The sequence below is a fragment of the Taudactylus pleione genome, unplaced genomic scaffold (genome assembly GCF_031769625.1).
Source record: "Taudactylus pleione unplaced genomic scaffold, aTauple2 ptg001032l, whole genome shotgun sequence".
Classification (NCBI taxonomy): domain Eukaryota; kingdom Metazoa; phylum Chordata; class Amphibia; order Anura; family Myobatrachidae; genus Taudactylus; species Taudactylus pleione.
Genome location: NW_028285433.1, coordinates 405,647 through 424,251, shown reverse-complemented (window position 1 = coordinate 424,251; position 18,605 = coordinate 405,647). Strand labels below are relative to the sequence as shown.

Here is an 18,605-nt window from a genome sequence, read left to right as displayed (position 1 = left end):
ATTAAAACACCTCCGTGATTGAAATGGGTTTTGTGGCTGTGTGGTTTGTGGTGCGTGAAGAGTTTGTGGCTGTGTATGGTATGGGTTTTGTGGCAAGGTATGTTGATATGTGTTTTGTGTTTGAACCCTGGTCTTCAGACTATCTCTGAGACCATCCATAAGTACCGTGACCGCTACTTCCCTGTGGCATGTGTTATCTTTTATATTCTCTATACCAGTATACTGAGTGATTGTCTGCAGTGCTCTGGTGAAATAATCTGCTGCTGACTCACCATCCTTTTGTCTGAAAGTGAAGATTTTACTCCAGTTCACTACAACTGGAAAATATATGGCCAATTGTGTGACTATGCGTGTAAAGTTTAGATTATCCTCATCAGATAAAGGGTCGTCTCCATCCAATACACACGCCGTGATAAACTTTTTCACATCGGTATTGGAGTGGAGACATGCCCGTAATACCACTCACCAATCTTTATTCATTGGCTCGTGGGCATTACCCAAATCCTTAACAAACTTTTGACACTTAGCTAATTATTTTCTAGGATCGGGGAATCTGACATTATGGAATGTAACTCTGCCCTCGTCCATGGACAATGCATAGTTACTTCCCTCGTGGGAACTACACCATCTCCGTTCGGATTCCCATTGGGAACAGTTATTGGACATGATGGACACCTACCACTTTTCTATTGTTAACTGTGGGAACGTTGGCTTTGGTACTTGGGGGTTCAATCTGCTACTGCTACGTATTGCACTATTCTCACCAATCTCCATGACCTGTACGGCAGGTGGGATCACTTCTACTGCTACACTTGGTGAGGTCACTTCCCTTTCCTGTATCAGTGCTTTCTCTAACAGATTAATTACATGTGAAACAGCTGACACTACAACAGGTTCAGCATCTACATACACATTTTCCTTATGATTACTCAGGACAGGGTACAAATTACTTGTTACATTTTTATAGATTTTATTATCGGCTGTACCATCACCGCCCACCGCATAAGGTGGTGGTGGTGGTGCGCATGCGCTATTCCCTTTGCTATTGGAAGCACTACCTTGCGGTATGGGCGCGCTCCCATGAGGTGCTCACATGACACTGTTCTGCGTCGCATACACGCTCCCTTGCTTAGCATGCGCAACGCTGTTTTCCGCCGCATTCGCGCCACTCAGCCACATGTTTCCCTCATGCTGCCACAATTTTAAACAGTCATTATACTTTACACGTGTCTTCAGGGATTTGACTACACATATCCTATCTTTTAAATTGTTTAGCACCTCCAAATCAAAACTGCAGATTTTAGGGAAAGGCTTCACACATACTTTGGTCATCTTAACCCATATATCACAGTACGCAGTTGCATACTCACCATACTTAGTATACATTATATGCCTTGCCGACCCTGTCGGTCCTTCCATGAGCAGCTTCTCATCGACCATGACTAGCGATTGTCTGGCACCCATCTGGGAAAACGCCGAAACCTTGCTAAGAAAATGTCGACCGGTACACGCTTTCACGAGCTACGTGTACGCACTCCCTCACGTTATGCCTGCTGACCCGCTTGCCGTTTCGGTCAGCTTGCACAACGAGGAGCAAAATACCTGCCTATTGCAATATACCCTGCTTGTGGGAAATTCAACCAAGCTTCACCGCTCGCTTGTACACGATTTCACGAGCTACGTGTACGCACTCCTTCCCTTTTCGAGTTACTTTCCTCTGGTAGCATGTAATTGTTCCAATAACGCTTACCCTTTCCAGTGATTTGACTCCACATGCCCCCCGGCACAATCACGGTCTACCCAACCGTGTGGTCTAATTGCAATGCCCAGAGAACCTAACTTATCAATGGGTTTTGCGATCACTCTGAGGGGCCGATCAACAGCTAGCCTCCGTATTCCCGACGCACGGGAAACTTATGGTTAGCTACCGAAAACCACAATGTACCTGCTCTGTACACTGGCCCAGTAGTTTTCTTACCCCGTCGGGCACCTACTGAGTTTCTCTAGGCCTAACAGACAGTGACCTTTTCATCATACGCATACATTCACTTTCATACACCTTTTGTTTTCTGCGCAGAAATTTTTTTACTTAAATTTGGCAGTTGCAATTTAAAGGGGTTAACCAGTTAACCACACTAAGCATATAACAAGACTATTTATCAAAATTACTGTTTAAACCCATGGCAGTATTACCGGATACACGTGTTCGCTATTGTGCGACTAGTCGCATACACAATAATGCGACTAACACACAAAGTGCGAACAGACAATAAAAGAAACAAACCTTTCTCTCTTGTCCCCAGGTTCCTAATCAACGCCCCTTAAAATTACACAATAAAGGACATCGATTCCACAACACTGAATGGTAGCAGGGTTTTGAACACAGTGCGTTCTTATCTGCTTATGGTGCCTTCCACCCTTTGGTGCGGAATCGAAGTCCATTCGCTATTGTGCGAATTTCGGTGGTGTGATATCAGCTGCGAGCCCCCATCTATCGATACCCCTTAATCTATATACCTAAATGTCGCTGTTTAGCAATACAAGTTGTATAAGAAATAATTGCTTTCCAGACCTTTATTGTGGTTCCAAAGCACAAAAGTTCTTATTGCAATAAAAGAAAGTTACTAGCTTAGATCTAGTGGGAACTTTGGCCAGTGTCACTCCAGAAGCCTGTGGTCATCCAAGAAGAATGGCTGTGTACTATAACCAGTAAGCCAGCTATATACCTTACAGAACAAAGAAACAGGTTTCCATTGGGTCATGCTCATGGACATTCTGGTACGATGCAGGTCACTGGACAGTTCATACAGCATCACTGGGGGTATGTCCCAGTTCCTCAGATGTTGCTTTGTGTGGTTTTCCCGCCGATGAACTGGTTTAAACTAATAAAAGACACTTCATACAGCTTTACATTCTAACCACTAATTTCATATAGTTCATATCTTGCGAACGCATGATGCGATTTCCTTGCGGGTCGAACCGGAAATCTGCAAATAAACAGTGATTTAGAATGGTATCAAACATGATATGTCTACTAGCTTATATACCTTAAATATTGTATACATTACATTTCACAACATAAGTATTCGTTAATAAAACCTCTATTAAGCTTTTAATGCAGAGGAACCTTTTTATAAGTTTTGGTATGTGTAAGTGTGAGAATATTGCGTAAAGTCGCTAATATGCGTGCTGCTTTTATGTGTAGAGTGCTTTGATAAACAGTGCAACTATGTGTTGTGCATCTTGTATATTTTATATGCAGCAGCAACGCAGACGCACGAAGCTAATACTCGCAACACAAGATGGCATCGTCAGGGGCGACACAAAATGGTGTTGCCAGATATTAATTTAAGATTTGGTCTCAGCCAATCATTCGGCTTCGACAATAGCAAAGGGGTTTATTACATATGCACATGCGAATTTTCAGAATTTTATTTATAAAGATTCTTCTTTATATATACTGTATATTTCTCATTTCACTTCACCAAATTAGACTATTTTGTGCAGATCCATCACATTAAAAAAAAAAAATTAATTACAGGTTGTAATGTAATAAAAAAGGTAAAAAGCCAAGGGGGTAAATACTTTTGCAAGGCACTGTATTGTATGCATACTTGCAATTTGGTCATTAATTGCATCTATGCACCCTTTATTCTGCTCTACTCTTTGCCTGTATGTCACATGTGTATTATTCTACACGGCACTGCAAATTCTGTTGCCGTTTATAAATAAGGTTTGATGATGATGATGACGATTATTAACTTTTATTTTGGGATGGTGATAAAAATAAAAATGTATGAATAAATTCTATATTGTATGTTTGAATATGATATATGATGTTATAAAACTGACACTATACAAGTACAGTATGTGACAGTTTCTATGTAAGTTTGGTGTACTTCATATTGTTGGATCATTTGCAAGCAATCCTGAACATAAGGTAGGCTGATGACAGCTGTCAGTCAGTACACTCAACACACCAGGGCCGGACTGGGACTAAAAATAGGCCCTGGCATTTACAGCACACAGGCCCACCTCGCGTCAGCACCTGGCATAAACTCCTCCCCTTACTATTCCTTACTCCTCCCACTTCTTAGTCTATACTCTTACAAATATAATTAATATCAGAACACAATACAAGTGAACATCATTCTCTGTATTAAAATACACACAGAGCACATCCTGCAGGGGATTCAAAAATGTGCCATAGTCAGACATAAGGGGCGGAATGTAATAGAGATCGAGTCTGCCGAAGGTGCGGGATGCAGACTGATCTCGATCGTTTTTTTAAAGTTGCAGTCATTTACAAGGCAAGGTTGATTCTGTTAGGTAAAGATGGAATTTCATTGGTCGAGGTCACACACAAAGAAAAGGTAAGGCACACGAAAGCATAAAAATGATACATGTTGGTTCCCTGTGTACATAAAGAGCATTGGTGCCCCCATCCAAAATTGAAGCAAGGAGAATGCGTGCCAAAAAAACCTGATGTAGTCTTGCTGAGAAGGGGCACAACCACACAATAGTACCTCACATGCAAATTATGCCACACATTGGTGCCCCTTGCTCACATTTCACTGCACAGTGGAGCCCCTTATTCTGGTTATGTCACACAGTAGTGCTCCTTCTACAATATGCCAAAACAGTAGGGGACAGAGAGAGAGACTAGGAGGACAGAGAGACTAGAGGGACAAAGAGAGACTAGAATGACAAAGAGAGACTAGGGGGAAAGAAAGAGAGAGACTAGGGGGGGAGAGAGAGAGAGACTAGAGGAACAGAGAGAGAGACTAGAGGAACAGAGAGGGAGAGAAAGAGACTAGAGGGACAGATAGAGAGACTGGGGGGACAGAGACTAGAGGGACAAAGAGACTAGAGGGACAAAGAGAGAGAGAGAGAGACTAGGTGGACAGAGAGAGAGAGACTAGGGGGACAGAGAAAGCGAGAGACTAGAGGGACAGAGAGAGGACTAGATGGAGAGAGACTAGTGGGACAGAGAGAGAGACTAGAGGGACAGAGAGAGACTAGAGGGACACAGAGAGACTAGAGAGTCAGAGAGAGAGACTAGAGGGACAGAGAGAGAGACTAGAGAGTCACACACAGAGAGAGAGACTAGAGGGACAGAGAGAGAGAGAGACTAGAGGGACAGAGAGAGGGCTAGAGGGAGAGAGAGAGACTAGAGGGACAGAGAGACTAGAGGGACACACAGAGAGAGAGACTAGAGGGACAGAGAGAGAGAGACTAGAGGGACAGAGACTAGAGGGACAGAGAGAGAGAGAGAGACTAGAGGGACACACACAGAGAGAGACTAGAGAGACAGAGAGAGACTAGAGGGACAGAGAGAGAGACTAGAGGGACAGAGAGAGACTAGAGGGACAGAGAGAGAGAGAGACTAGAGGGACAGAGAGAGAGCTAGAGGGACAGAGAGAGAGAGACTAGAGGGACAGAGAGAGACTAGAGGGACAGAGAGAGAGACTATAGGGACAGAGATAGACTAGAGGGACAGAGAGAGAGACTAGAGAGACACGGAGACAGAGAGACAGGCACTAGGGGGACAGAGAGAGAGTATGGGACACAGAGAGAGAGTCTGGGGGACACATAGAGAGAGAGACCAGGGGGGCAGAGAGAAAGGCCAGGGGGACAGAGAGAAATACTAGAGAGAGACTAGAGGGACAGAGAGAGAGAGAGACCAGGGGGACAGAGAGAGAGAGAGAGAGAGACTAGAGGAACAGAGAGAGAGAGAAAGACTAGGGGGACAGAGAGAGAGAGGGACTAGAGGCACAGAGAGAGAGAAAGAGACTAGGGGGACAGAGAGAGACTAGGGGGACAGAGAGAGAGAGAGACTAGAGGGACAGAGAGAGAGACTAGAGGGACAGAGAGAGAGACTAGAGGGACAGAGAGAGAGATACTAGAGGGACAGAGAGACTAGGGGGACAGAGAGAGAGACTAGGGGGACAAAGAGAGAAAGACTAGGGGGACAGAGAGAGAGACTAAGGGGACAGAGAGAGAGACTAGGGGGACAGAGAGTGAGACTAGGGGGACAGAGAGAGAGACTAGGGGGACAGAGAGAGAGAGAGACTAGAGGGACAGAGAGAGACTAGGGGGACATAGAGAGAGAGACTAGAGGGACAGAGAGAAAGAGAGAGACTAGAAGGACAGAGAGAGGACTAGAGGGAGAGAGAGAGACTAGAGGGACAGCGAGAGAGAGACTAGAGGGACACAGAGAGAGAGACTAGAGAGACCGAGAGAGACTAGAGGGACAGAGAGATAGAGAGACAGAGAGAGAGACTAGAGGGACAGAGAGAGACTAGGGGGACAGAGCGAGAGATTAGGGGGTCAGAGAGAGAGACTAGGGGGACAGAGAGAGACTAGGGGGGCAGAGAGGGCAAAAAACATTTGCAATAGCTAGTGATCCAGCAAATGGGACTAGAGGGACAGAGAGAGAGAGACTAGAGGGACAGAGAGAGAGACTAGAGAGACACACAGAGAGAGACACTGAGACAGAGAGACAGGCACTAGGGGGACAGAGAGAGAGAGTCTGGGGGGACACAGAGAAAGACTAGAGAGAGAGAGACTAGATGGACAGAGGGCCTGATTCAGAGCCGGACGCTATTTGCGGACGGTCGTTCTGAAAAAGGGGCCGGATATTTAAATTAACCGCTCGCTCTTTGCGGTCTGTTGACGCCTCTTATGTCTGAACGAGCGAACGAAACATGCGCTCGCTATTTTGAAAAAACGCCCCCTGGCCGCTCGCATCATACATCATCTCCGCTATTTATTAGATTGAGTACATCAAACGGCGTATGAACTGCTCGCTATTGTTGTGGTAGCATTTTTCTACCGCAGTCATGCGAGCAGTTCAAGCTAAAAGACAATCAAGTGACGTGGCCGATGACGCTGCTTTGTTAATTATGCACACCCATTAAACGCCCGTTTTGACCGTTTGGCACGCCTGCGTTCAGATCTCCACTCCCCATTTTCAAGCACCTTCCCCTGTTACCACCCACAAACGCCTCATCCTGTCACTCAAATTAGCAGGCATTTGCTATTTTACGAGCACACGCTTTCCGACCGTACTAACTGGTTGGCGCATGCGCATTACAACCCATATGCATGCGCAGATGTGCGAACATCGCTCGGAATGAACGAGCGGCCACTTACGAGCGGCTCTGAATCAGGCCCTGAGAGAGAGACTAGAGGGACAGAGCGAGAGATTAGGGGGACAGAGAGAGACTAGAGGAACAGAGAGAGAGAGAAAGAGACTAGGGGGACAGAGAGAGAGGGACAGAGAGAGAGAAAGAAACTATGGGGACAGAGAGAGAGAGACTAGGGGGACAGAGAGAGAGACTAGAGGGACAGAGAGAGAGAGACTAGAGGGACAGGGAGACTAGGGGGACAGAGAGAGAGACTAGGGGGACAGATAGAGAGAGACTAGGGGGACAGAGAGAGAGACTAGGGGGACAGAGAGACTTGAGGGACAGAGAGAGATAGAGAGACTAGAGGGACAGAGAGAGAGACTAGGGGGACAGAGAGAGAGAGACTAGAGGGACAGAGAGAAAGAGATAGAGACTAGAGGGACAGAGAGAGGACTAGAGGGAGAGAGAGACTAGAGGGACAGCGAGAGAGAGACTAGAGGGACACACAGAGAGAAAGACTAGAGAGACAGAGAGAGAGACTAGAGGGACAGAGAGAGAGAGAGACTAGAGGGACAGAGAGAGAGACTAGGGGGACAGAGAGAGAGAGACTAGAGGACAGAGAGAAAGAGATAGAGACTAGAGGGACAGAGAGAGGACTAGAGGGAGAGAGAGACTAGAGGGACAGCGAGTGAGAGACAAGAGGGACACACAGAGAGAAAGACTAGAGAGACAGAGAGAGAGACTAGAGGGACAGAGAGAGAGAGAGAGACTAGAGGGACAGAGAGAGAGACTAGAGGGACAGAGAGAGACTAGGGGGACAGAGTGAGAGATTAGGGGGACAGAGAGAGAGACTAGAGGGACAGCGAGAGAGAGACTAGAGGGACACACAGAGAGAAAGACTAGAGAGACAGAGAGAGAGACTAGAGGGACAGAGAGAGAGAGAGACTAGAGGGACAGAGAGAGAGACTAGAGGGACAGAGAGAAAGAGATAGAGACTAGAGGGACAGAGAGAGGACTAGAGGGAGAGAGAGACTAGAGGGACAGCGAGAGAGAGACTAGAGGGACACACAGAGAGAAAGACTAGAGAGACAGAGAGAGAGACTAGAGGGACAGAGAGAGAGAGAGACTAGAGGGACAGAGAGAGAGACTAGAGGGACAGAGAGAGACTAGGGGGACAGAGTGAGAGATTAGGGGGACAGAGAGAGAGACTAGGGGGACAGAGAGAGACTAGGGGGGCAGAGAGAGACTAGGGGGCAAAGTGGGCAAAAAACATTTGCAATAGCTAGTGATCCAGCAAATGGTACTAGAGGGACAGAGAGAGAGAAAGAGACTAGAGGGACAGAGAGAGAGAGACTATAGGGACAGAGATAGAGAGACTAGAGGGACAGAGAGAGACTAGAGGGACAGCGAGAGAGAGACTAGAGGGACACACAGAGAGAAAGACTAGAGAGACAGAGAGAGAGACTAGAGGGACAGAGAGAGAGAGAGACTAGAGGGACAGAGAGAGAGACTAGGGGGACAGAGAGAGAGAGACTAGAGGACAGAGAGAAAGAGATAGAGACTAGAGGGACAGAGAGAGGACTAGAGGGAGAGAGAGACTAGAGGGACAGCGAGTGAGAGACAAGAGGGACACACAGAGAGAAAGACTAGAGAGACAGAGAGAGAGACTAGAGGGACAGAGAGAGAGAGAGAGACTAGAGGGACAGAGAGAGAGACTAGAGGGACAGAGAGAGACTAGGGGGACAGAGTGAGAGATTAGGGGGACAGAGAGAGAGACTAGAGGGACAGCGAGAGAGAGACTAGAGGGACACACAGAGAGAAAGACTAGAGAGACAGAGAGAGAGACTAGAGGGACAGAGAGAGAGAGAGACTAGAGGGACAGAGAGAGAGACTAGAGGGACAGAGAGAAAGAGATAGAGACTAGAGGGACAGAGAGAGGACTAGAGGGAGAGAGAGACTAGAGGGACAGCGAGAGAGAGACTAGAGGGACACACAGAGAGAAAGACTAGAGAGACAGAGAGAGAGACTAGAGGGACAGAGAGAGAGAGAGACTAGAGGGACAGAGAGAGAGACTAGAGGGACAGAGAGAGACTAGGGGGACAGAGTGAGAGATTAGGGGGACAGAGAGAGAGACTAGGGGGACAGAGAGAGACTAGGGGGGCAGAGAGAGACTAGGGGGCAAAGTGGGCAAAAAACATTTGCAATAGCTAGTGATCCAGCAAATGGTACTAGAGGGACAGAGAGAGAGAAAGAGACTAGAGGGACAGAGAGAGAGAGACTATAGGGACAGAGATAGAGAGACTAGAGGGACAGAGAGAGACTAGAGGGACAGAGAGAGAGAGAGACTAGAGGGACAGAGAGAGACTAGAGGGACAGAGAGAGAGACTAGAGAGACACACAGAGAGAGACACTGAGACAGAGAGACAGGCACTAGGGGGACAGAGAGAGAGAGTCTGGGGGACACAGAGAGAGAGAGAGACTAGGGGCACAGAGAGAGACTAGAGGGACAGAGAGAGAGAGAGACTAGGGGGACAGAGAGAGAGAAACTAGGGGGCAAAGTGGGCAAAAAACATTTGCAATAACTAGTGATCCAGCAAATGGGTCCAATACTAGTATGATAATCCCACATATCAGTGTGTGCTGGGAGCTCTTTTATTCGTCCTCATATAGCACTGTACAGTCCCCTCTACTGTAAATAATAAAAATACCCCCCATTTTTGTGTATGATGGGAGTTGATAATTAAATTAATACTGCCTCTCTATACTATCCCTGCCAGTCTGCAGTCTACCCAGAGTATCACTTACCAGCCTTTCTAATGCTAGTGCTCAAAACCCCCTTTAAAAAAAAATCTATAATTTTTTTTGTGTATACTAAATAAAAAATACACCTTACCTGTATGGTGATTTCTCTGTAATAGGTGACCTCTGAATAAATTGATCCTGCTTGGACAGTATCTTCAGTAGGTATTCATTGTTCATGTTGGAGATCACATGGGACCTGATTCAGAGCCGGACGCTCTTTCAGAGTGAATTAGTGCCCTCCCTCTCTTTTTTTAGAGCGGCCTCCTGGCCGCTCGCATAGCTGTGGGTGACCACCCACAGCTATAGCGAGCGGCCAAAAAGATGGTCGCGATGGTCAAGACCATCGTGACCATCGGGCTTACGGCGAGACCCTTGTAGTAGGGTCTCATCTGCTGCAAGCCCTGGTGTGCTTTTGGCTCTATCAGAGCCAAAAGCACTCCCACTGACATCATTTGTGATGTCAGTGGGGCCGGCCCCAGACGGTAGGCATTTCCATGGGAACGCCTCCATCTGGGCAGCCATGTCCCTGGCATGCCCACCAAAGGGGGCGTGCTGTCCCTCAACATCGACAGCAAGCCCCCTTTGTAGCGAGACCCATAGCGACGGCTTGACTGTCGCTATGCGGGTCTTATGCATGCGCACGACGGAGCCGGCTCCCTCCTGTGCATACACACTTGGCCAACATCGACCCGCTTGCGAGCGCTCAGCGCTCGTGAGCGGGTCTGAATCAGGCCCACGGTCCAGAAATTGCCTGTTTGTGTGGGAATGTAATCAATGTCATCATCATACAACAGTGCCTCACTCCTTACTGTGTCACTCCAGCTCCCTATGTCTTTCCAGTCACATGTACCCTCCAGCCCCCTCTGTCACTCATCCACATGTCCCATGTCTCCCCTCCAGCCCCGTCACTCTAGCCACATGCCATATGTGTCCCCTCCAGCCCCCTCTGTCACTCTAGCCATATCCCCAGTGTGTCCCCACTAGCCCCCTGTCACACAAGCCACATGCCCCATGTGTCCACTACAGCCCCCTTTGTCACTCCAGCCACATGCCCTGTGTGTCTCCTCCAGCTCTGTAATTCTAGTCACCTACCCTCTGGGGCATATTCAATATGGGAGCGAAAAGTCTGTGCTGGAATTTTTGCTCCACATCGGAGGTTTGAGTGGGGATAAAGTATCGGGCTTATCCCCGTATTCAATGAAAAGGTGCGGAAACGGGACCCGGCAAAAAACTGACTGGCGAAAAGTCCTATGACTTTTCGGGAATTGATCCTGGCACACCCCAAAATATTTCCTGACATGGGAAATCACTGTAGGTACCCCCGATTTGGCCTTCTGCATATTGTCGGGATTTTTAAATAGCCGCGGCCAGTGTTTTTTCCCGCCTTTGAAGAAGTGATAAAGAATAGCACTTAGGTTTTTTTGGGCAAAAATTAACTATGCGCTTCAATTTTGGGGTACATGAAAATGTGTGCAAGTATATTTTTAAGTCCCTAAAGTGCATTTTGAAAATTCTTCAAAAATGCACAAGCCGCTACCACCCACATTCTTTTAAACACCTGCCGCATACTTGGAAACCCCCCCTGAATTAATTTCGTTATTTAAAAACTTGTTCCCCATATTTTTTTTTTAACCCCAAAATTAAAATATTTTTTTTGGGCTTTCCCTATTTTTTTAACAGTTTATTTTTAGGGGCTATTCACAGAGATGCAGGCTATTCTTTTTAAGCCTGCACCCCTAAACACCAATTCTGCATTTTTTTTCACCATGTCTTGACCATCGCAACCATCTTTCTGGCCGCTCGTGAGACATGCCCCATGTCTCCACTCCAGCTCCCTCTGTCACTCTAACCACATGCCCCATGTCTCCCCTCCAACCCCCTCTGTCACTTTAGCCACATGCCCCATGTCTTCCATCCAGCCCCCTCTGTCACTCTATCCACATGCCCCATGTCTCCACTCCAGCCCCCTCTGTCACTCTAACCACATGCCCCATGTCTCCCCTCCAACCCCCTCTGTCACTTTAGCCACATGCCCCATGTCTCTCATCCAGCCCCCTCTGTCACTCTAACCACATGCCCCATGTCTCCCATCCAGCCCCCTCTGTCACTCTAACCACATGCCCCATGTCTCCCATCCAGCCCCCTCTGTCACTCTAGCCACATGCCCCATGTCTCTCATCCAGCCCCCTCTGTCACTCTAACCACATGCCCCGTGTCTCCCTTCCAACTCCCTCTATTACTTTAGCCACATGCCCACTTCAGCCCTCTTTGTCACTCCAGTCCAGCCACATGCCCCATGTCTCCACTCCAGCCCCCTCTGTCACTCTAACCACATGCCCCATGTCTCCCCTCCAGCCCCCTCTGTCACTTTAGCCACATGCCCCATGTCTCTCGTCCAGCCCCCTCTGTCACTCTAACCACATGCCCTATGTCTCCCATCCAGCCCCCTCTGTCACTCTAGCCACATGCCCCATGTCTCTCATCCAGCCCCCTCTGTCATTCTAGCCACATGCCTCGTGTCTCCCTTCCAACCCCGTCACTTTAGATACATGCCCCTAGTGTCCCCCGTCACCCCAACGACCTACCCTGTGTAGCCCTCCAGCACCTTCTGTCACTCCAGCCACCTGCCTTGTATGTCCCCTCTTTCACTACAAGCACTTTATGTGTGTTCCCTCTGTCCATTGCTTTTGATTACTTTTCTCCCCCTCCTTGCCAGTCTCACTAGTCACTACTCACTACAAAGATGTCCTCCTCCATGAACTGCTGCTTTGCTCCTCCACTGCTCTTCTGTTACTGAAAAAGGAGAGCGAGCGCACATGTGCGGCGTGACGTCATGATGTCCGTCGCGCTCGTATGATAGTTGAATTTCCAAGGAATAGGAGGCGGAGCTTATAGGAAGGCTTGCCCTGCCTCCTCATCTCGGTCTGGGCCAGCGGCGGTGAGTACAATGCTGCCGAGTCACAGGAGTTTCCTGGACTCCGGCCTACCCCCCCTGAAGCTGCACATTTCTTGCCCGGCTGCAACGGAATGACGTCACGACGTGGCCGCGTCATGACGTAATTCTGTAATGACGCTGCCGTCTGACTGAGCAGCAGTGCAGTGCCGCCCGGGAGGCAGTGCTGCCGGGCGGGCCTGCAGACTTCTAGACTGGCCCATCTGGCCATCGGCCCTTCTGGCATTTGCCAGAATTGCCCGATGGCCAGTCCGGCCCTGCACCACACTGATACACCCCGCTGACAGCTCAGCCTGATTTCTGACCCAAAGATGTTCATTTAACTATAATACTTTACTAATATAACGCAAAACTACATGAAGGTTCATCCACACAAGCACTTTTGCAGAGAATGTCCTGTCACCTTTAAAATAGCTGACAATAATAATAAACAGTTTATGGCATTACACATGTATAGTTAGGATCTAGGCAGACACATTTTCCAATCATTGGATTTTTTCAAAAGACCCAAAGGACCTGGTGAAAGACAGGGATTTTGGTCAAAAAGAGTGACTGTCCCAGTAAGCATACCAATTGGTTTTACATGTGTTTATTGCATAAAACATGTTTGTTTTTGTCAGGGACCAGTATACAAATGTAGGGACAAGTATATAGATTAACTATTTTAGTAATTGAGCTAAAACCTAGGATAATGAAAACCGTCAATAAGTATTCTGTAAAGTGGGGTATGCGGTGATCATGTCGACAGTATGTCCACTGTCACTACGTCAAAATTACAACGTTGGCACCGGGATCCAGACAAAGGTGTAATACCGCATAAGGAATTCAACCATACGGGTATTCTAACTTTAAACATGACACTTACCAGCATGTTTAAACTTTAAAGTTATAAGACTCGCATGTTAAAATGCTCTAAGTTGCATTACACCCATGTCGGGATCCTGGTGCTGACATTGTCTTGCCGACATAGTGAGTGTGGACTCACTCTCAATATAGTGTTTCTATGCTTTAAAGTGGCATTTTCTATTCCAAGCCTTCACAATACTGAAAGTAATTCAACATGCTGAAAGTACATTTTAATCAAAGTAAGGTTGTCAATGTAGTCAAATGGATCATCCCAGCTGTTATTCCAGTTAACTTTTATTACAGACAAGTGACATACATTTGACAATTAAGCTTTGAACGATTATCGTTAAACGATATCATTTAACGATAATCATTTGGAAAAATCGTTCACTTTCTGAGTCAAACGATGAACGATTATCGTTCATGCGCATTCACGTTTGTAGTTTGTAGTTCATTCAGACTTGTCAACTGAACGATTTTCAGTAAGGGAATATGCAAAAATCGTTTGTAGTTCAAAAAAATCGTTCATTACACTTTAAAAAATCTGACAGATAATCTGACAGAATATCATTCATAAAATCGTTGTTAACAAAATAGTTGTGTGTGTATGCAGTTTAAGAGGTTAGGGATGAATTTCATTACTGTAGAAAATATTGTTATAATATTATAGAAAAACTATAATTAAATAATTATAATAATTTTGTTTTCTTTTTTTTCAAGGCTACAAAACATGGATAGGCATGATATATGTGGATCACTATCATACTAACCCGGTACTTGTAAGTTTCTGCAACATTCTTCTTACAATGAGAGCTGAAAAAAGGCTGAAAGAATCACCTGCACACAATGCGTTCAATAATGCAGCAGGTCAGTGACACAATTCTGTTTTTCTCCTGGTATAAATCACTTTGTTGCAAGGATTGGATGGAGTTAGCACTCTACACAACTAAATTGTGGTCAGATGTCCAAAATATATGAGTAATTCAATCACAATGTGTTCACCGTGGCTGTTCTCAGCTGCCATTCTATATCCCCTCACAGAGTTGAATACAAGTAGACCGTAATTGCGTCCGCATTGCACTCACGGGACTAAATACATATTCTCACTGGTATAATGACTTGTACATATATCTCTATCGCCGGGTCACCCTTATCCATGCCTAAATACAAAAGGTATATCGACCTTTTGACACTGTCGTTCATTTGTACCTGTTGACCTTCTACCATGTCGACCTTTAGTGTGTCCCTGTCGACCTATTGACTGTCTAACATCTGGTGTTTATCTAGACATTGCCAAACCTTTTTACTGTCTGTCTATAGTCCTCATACCTTGGATCAACATGTTCTTTAGGTTTAGCTCAAACTCACATACTCTCCCGATTTGGCCGGGAGCCTCCCGAAAATTGGGTGGAGCTCTCAGCCTCCCGGAAAAGTAGGTAAACCTCCCGTCCGGCTGCTGACCCCACGGACCCCCCCGCAAATCCCAGACACACCCCCGCAGCGGGCGATGACGCGTTTCGCGCTGAATCGTGTCATCCTGAACCCGCCCCCTGCTTCACAATGCTGAAAATCTCAGCACTGTGTAGCAAGGGCTGGGCCAAAATGATGCGATTCAGTGGCCACGCCCTCCTGATCAGCCCCCATTGCCGGGTAGTATCCCTGGCCATGCCCCCCTCTACGGCACAATGCAGCCCTGCTTGTCCAACCTGGCTGCCCTCTCCCGGAGGGGGCTGGCAGAATGTCGGCATGTATGGTTTAACTACCCAGGAAACAATATGTGATAATTTTTCTTTTTTTGTAGGACCTCGTACATCAGTAAAAGCCAGAACAAGATGGCTCCTGTATTACACTCTTTTGAAAAACCCTAGGCTCATAATACAAAGGAAACTTAAAGAAATGGATGATGTGGATTTGAGTAACTCTGTGACACAGACCAGACTTGTTCAAGCTTCTATAATGGAGGCTGATATAAGAAATAACCAGGAAAGGCCAATTGATATAAATTGTGTGGAAATAAGGGAAAGACGCTCAATATGTGTTTAAGACTTGGAGAGACTTTTTTTTAACCATTCCTGAAACAGGAAATATTTCTAAAGATACCTATATATTGTAGATTGAACTGCATGAGTTCTTTAGGTATAGGAACACTGTGTCCATGAACTCTACTCCCATTGAATAATAGTAATACTTAAAATGTATAATATTAATTATATTGTGCTATATCAGCCCTAGTGCAAACTTCTAAATGTAATCTTCTTTGTGCAGACACTATCACTTTTCAAAAAAACATGTTTTTGTAAATTTCCAAAATGTAGGAACTTAGGGCCTGATTCAGATGTGGCAATTTCTCATGTATGGCAATTGCAAAAATATGATAATGACCCATTTGCTGTCCAATGTTTAGCGCCGCCCACTGAAAGCATCTTACATCCGCCACACATGCACAAAACCAGAAACATCAAACTCAGATCAGGCCTTCTGAGTCAGTCTAAGCTGTCGCAGACATAGCCGGTCTCCAGGGGACACACAGAGGGGCCTATTCATCAAACCTAACCTTTCATTTTTAAGCTACTTTTTTCCATAATTATGTATCACTTGTATTCATTAAAAGGCTTAACGCAGGAGATATGACTAATATCTCCTGGTTAAGTACCATATATACTCGAGTATAAGCCGAGTTTTTCAGCACAAAAAATGTGCTGAAAAAGTACCCCCTCGGCTTATACTCGAGTCAAGTGTAGCGCTGACCGGACGGAGTTCGGTCAGCGCTACACACTGCCAAACACACAGCCGCCGGAGCCGGCAGCTGCGTGTTTGGTGTAATCAGCAGCCGCTGGGAGTCTGTCAGACTCTCAGCGGCTGCTGCTGCTCCCACTGCGGGAGCCATCTTCCGGCTCCTGCAGTGGGTGATGGGAGACACGTCGTCATGACGACGTCTCTCCCATGCAAAGCGGCCGGAGGAGCGGACAGCGGCGGGACCAGGAGCGGGAGTTTAAGGTATGTGTTTATTTATTTTTTATTCTTTTCACGTCTCTCTCTACTAGGGGGGGGGACTACAGGGGGCACTACCAGGGGGTGATGACTACAGGGGGCACTACCAAGGGGCATTATCAGGGGGCGATTACTACAGGGGGCACTAAAAGGGGGGATTACTACAGGGGGCACTACCAGGGGGGGATTACTACAGGGGGCACTAAAAGGGGGGATTACCACTGGGGGAACTACCAGGGGAGGATTACTACAGGGGGCACTACCAGTGGGGGATTACTACAGGGGGCACTAAAAGGGGGGATTACTACTGGGGGTACTACCAGGGGGGGATTACTACTGGAGGCACTGAAAGGGGGGATTACCACTGGGGGCACTACCAGGAGGGATTTCTACTGGGGGCACAACCAGGGGGAATTACTACTGGGGGCACTACCAGCTGCTGCCATTTCCCACACTAGGCTTATACTCGAGTCAGTAAGTTTTCCCAGTTTTTTGGGGTAAAAGTAGGTACCTCGGCTTATATTCGGGTCGACTTATACTCGAGTATATACGGTAGTAATATGGGGATGTCGAAATTATTGTATTCATCAAAGCCCAAAAATCTTCAATTTTCGGTAATTGATTATGTAAATGTACTTCATTTCCAGATGGCGTACAGTCCCCGAAAGCGCTCACCTGCATTCAGGTCACCCACAGCCTAGCGAGCGACCAGGAGGCCGGCTCTGAACTTAGAAGCAGCTGCCCTCATTCAGAGCGAGCGCTCGCATTTTGCGAGCGGCTCTGAATGAGGTCCATTGTTAACGACCCACGGAAGCGCACATCGTTGGTCGTTCACTGCATACACACTGAACCATATGAACGATATATTGTTGAACGATATCGTTATCGTCCATATTGTTCAGAAAAATTGTCTAGTGTGTATGCGGCTTATGTCTTTTCTCCAACCTGAGAGTTAACAGATTGCAGTGTTCATCAAATATATAGCACACCAAAGCCGGATATTGCAATCATTTTATTAATATTACAGGAATATGATTCAATGATTGAAACTTTTTTTTTTTTTTCAAAATAAAGTAATGGTGCATTCACATGGTAAGATTTGCTAACGATTGAACGATTTCATCAGCGATTTGAATGATTTTGTGAACGATTTCTGACAGTATTAAAACGAATGAAATCGTCCAAATCCGACTGCAAACACAGTCGATGTCAGATATCGTTATCTGACATGCGGGAACGTGCATCATTGGTCGATGCATGCCCCACATGTTAAAGATGTGAACGATTTTTACAATCGTTATCGTTCAGATCTTTGACAAAATCTGACCGTGTGTATGCAGCATAACATGGAAAATGACACAATAGACTGTGGCAGAAAGGGGTTAGTTTAAGTGACTTCTTCTTATAAACATTTACTTATTATGTTTATGTTAATAAATAAATATAAGGAAATAAAAAGGCATGGTACTCTACTTTATGGGGCACTTAACCTACCATGATTAATTAAAATTTTACGTTTATAGATATGCTCTAAAACAGTCCGTAGAGACTGACACAAATATGTAAACATTTGTACAAATGAACAAGCAAAGGAATCTGGAGCTCATTCAGAGACAGTCGTGAGCGCTGAGCGCTCACAACCGACTCGATGTTGCCCCACAGTGCATGCGCACGACGGAGCCGGCTCCGTTGTGCGCATGCGCGAGACCCGGCTAACGACGGGCGCTCCATCGTTAGGGGTCTCGTAGCAGACGGGGCGAGCTGTCGATGTTGAGTGACAGCTCGCCCCGTTTGCTGGGCAGGCCGGGGGCGTGCTTGGCCAAACGGAGGCGTTCCAGTCGGAACGCTTGCCGTTTGGGGGCGGCCCCACTGACATCATTGCT

General features: G+C 46.6%; 1 protein-coding gene across 1 annotated transcript in view; it reads left to right on the top strand.

Moving 5' to 3' along the window:
• Window positions 1-16,283, top strand: part of LOC148454030 (stimulated by retinoic acid gene 6 protein-like) — a 114,234-nt gene extending 97,951 nt beyond the window's left edge. Inside the window, exons 17-18 of the mRNA XM_088461279.1 lie at window positions 14,452-14,598; window positions 15,533-16,283. Coding sequence (XP_088317405.1) covers window positions 14,452-14,598; window positions 15,533-15,774 — 389 coding nt within the window. The 3' untranslated portion in view covers window positions 15,775-16,283. The remainder of the gene's footprint in view (window positions 1-14,451; window positions 14,599-15,532) is intronic.
• Window positions 16,284-18,605: the final 2,322 nt, after the last annotated feature.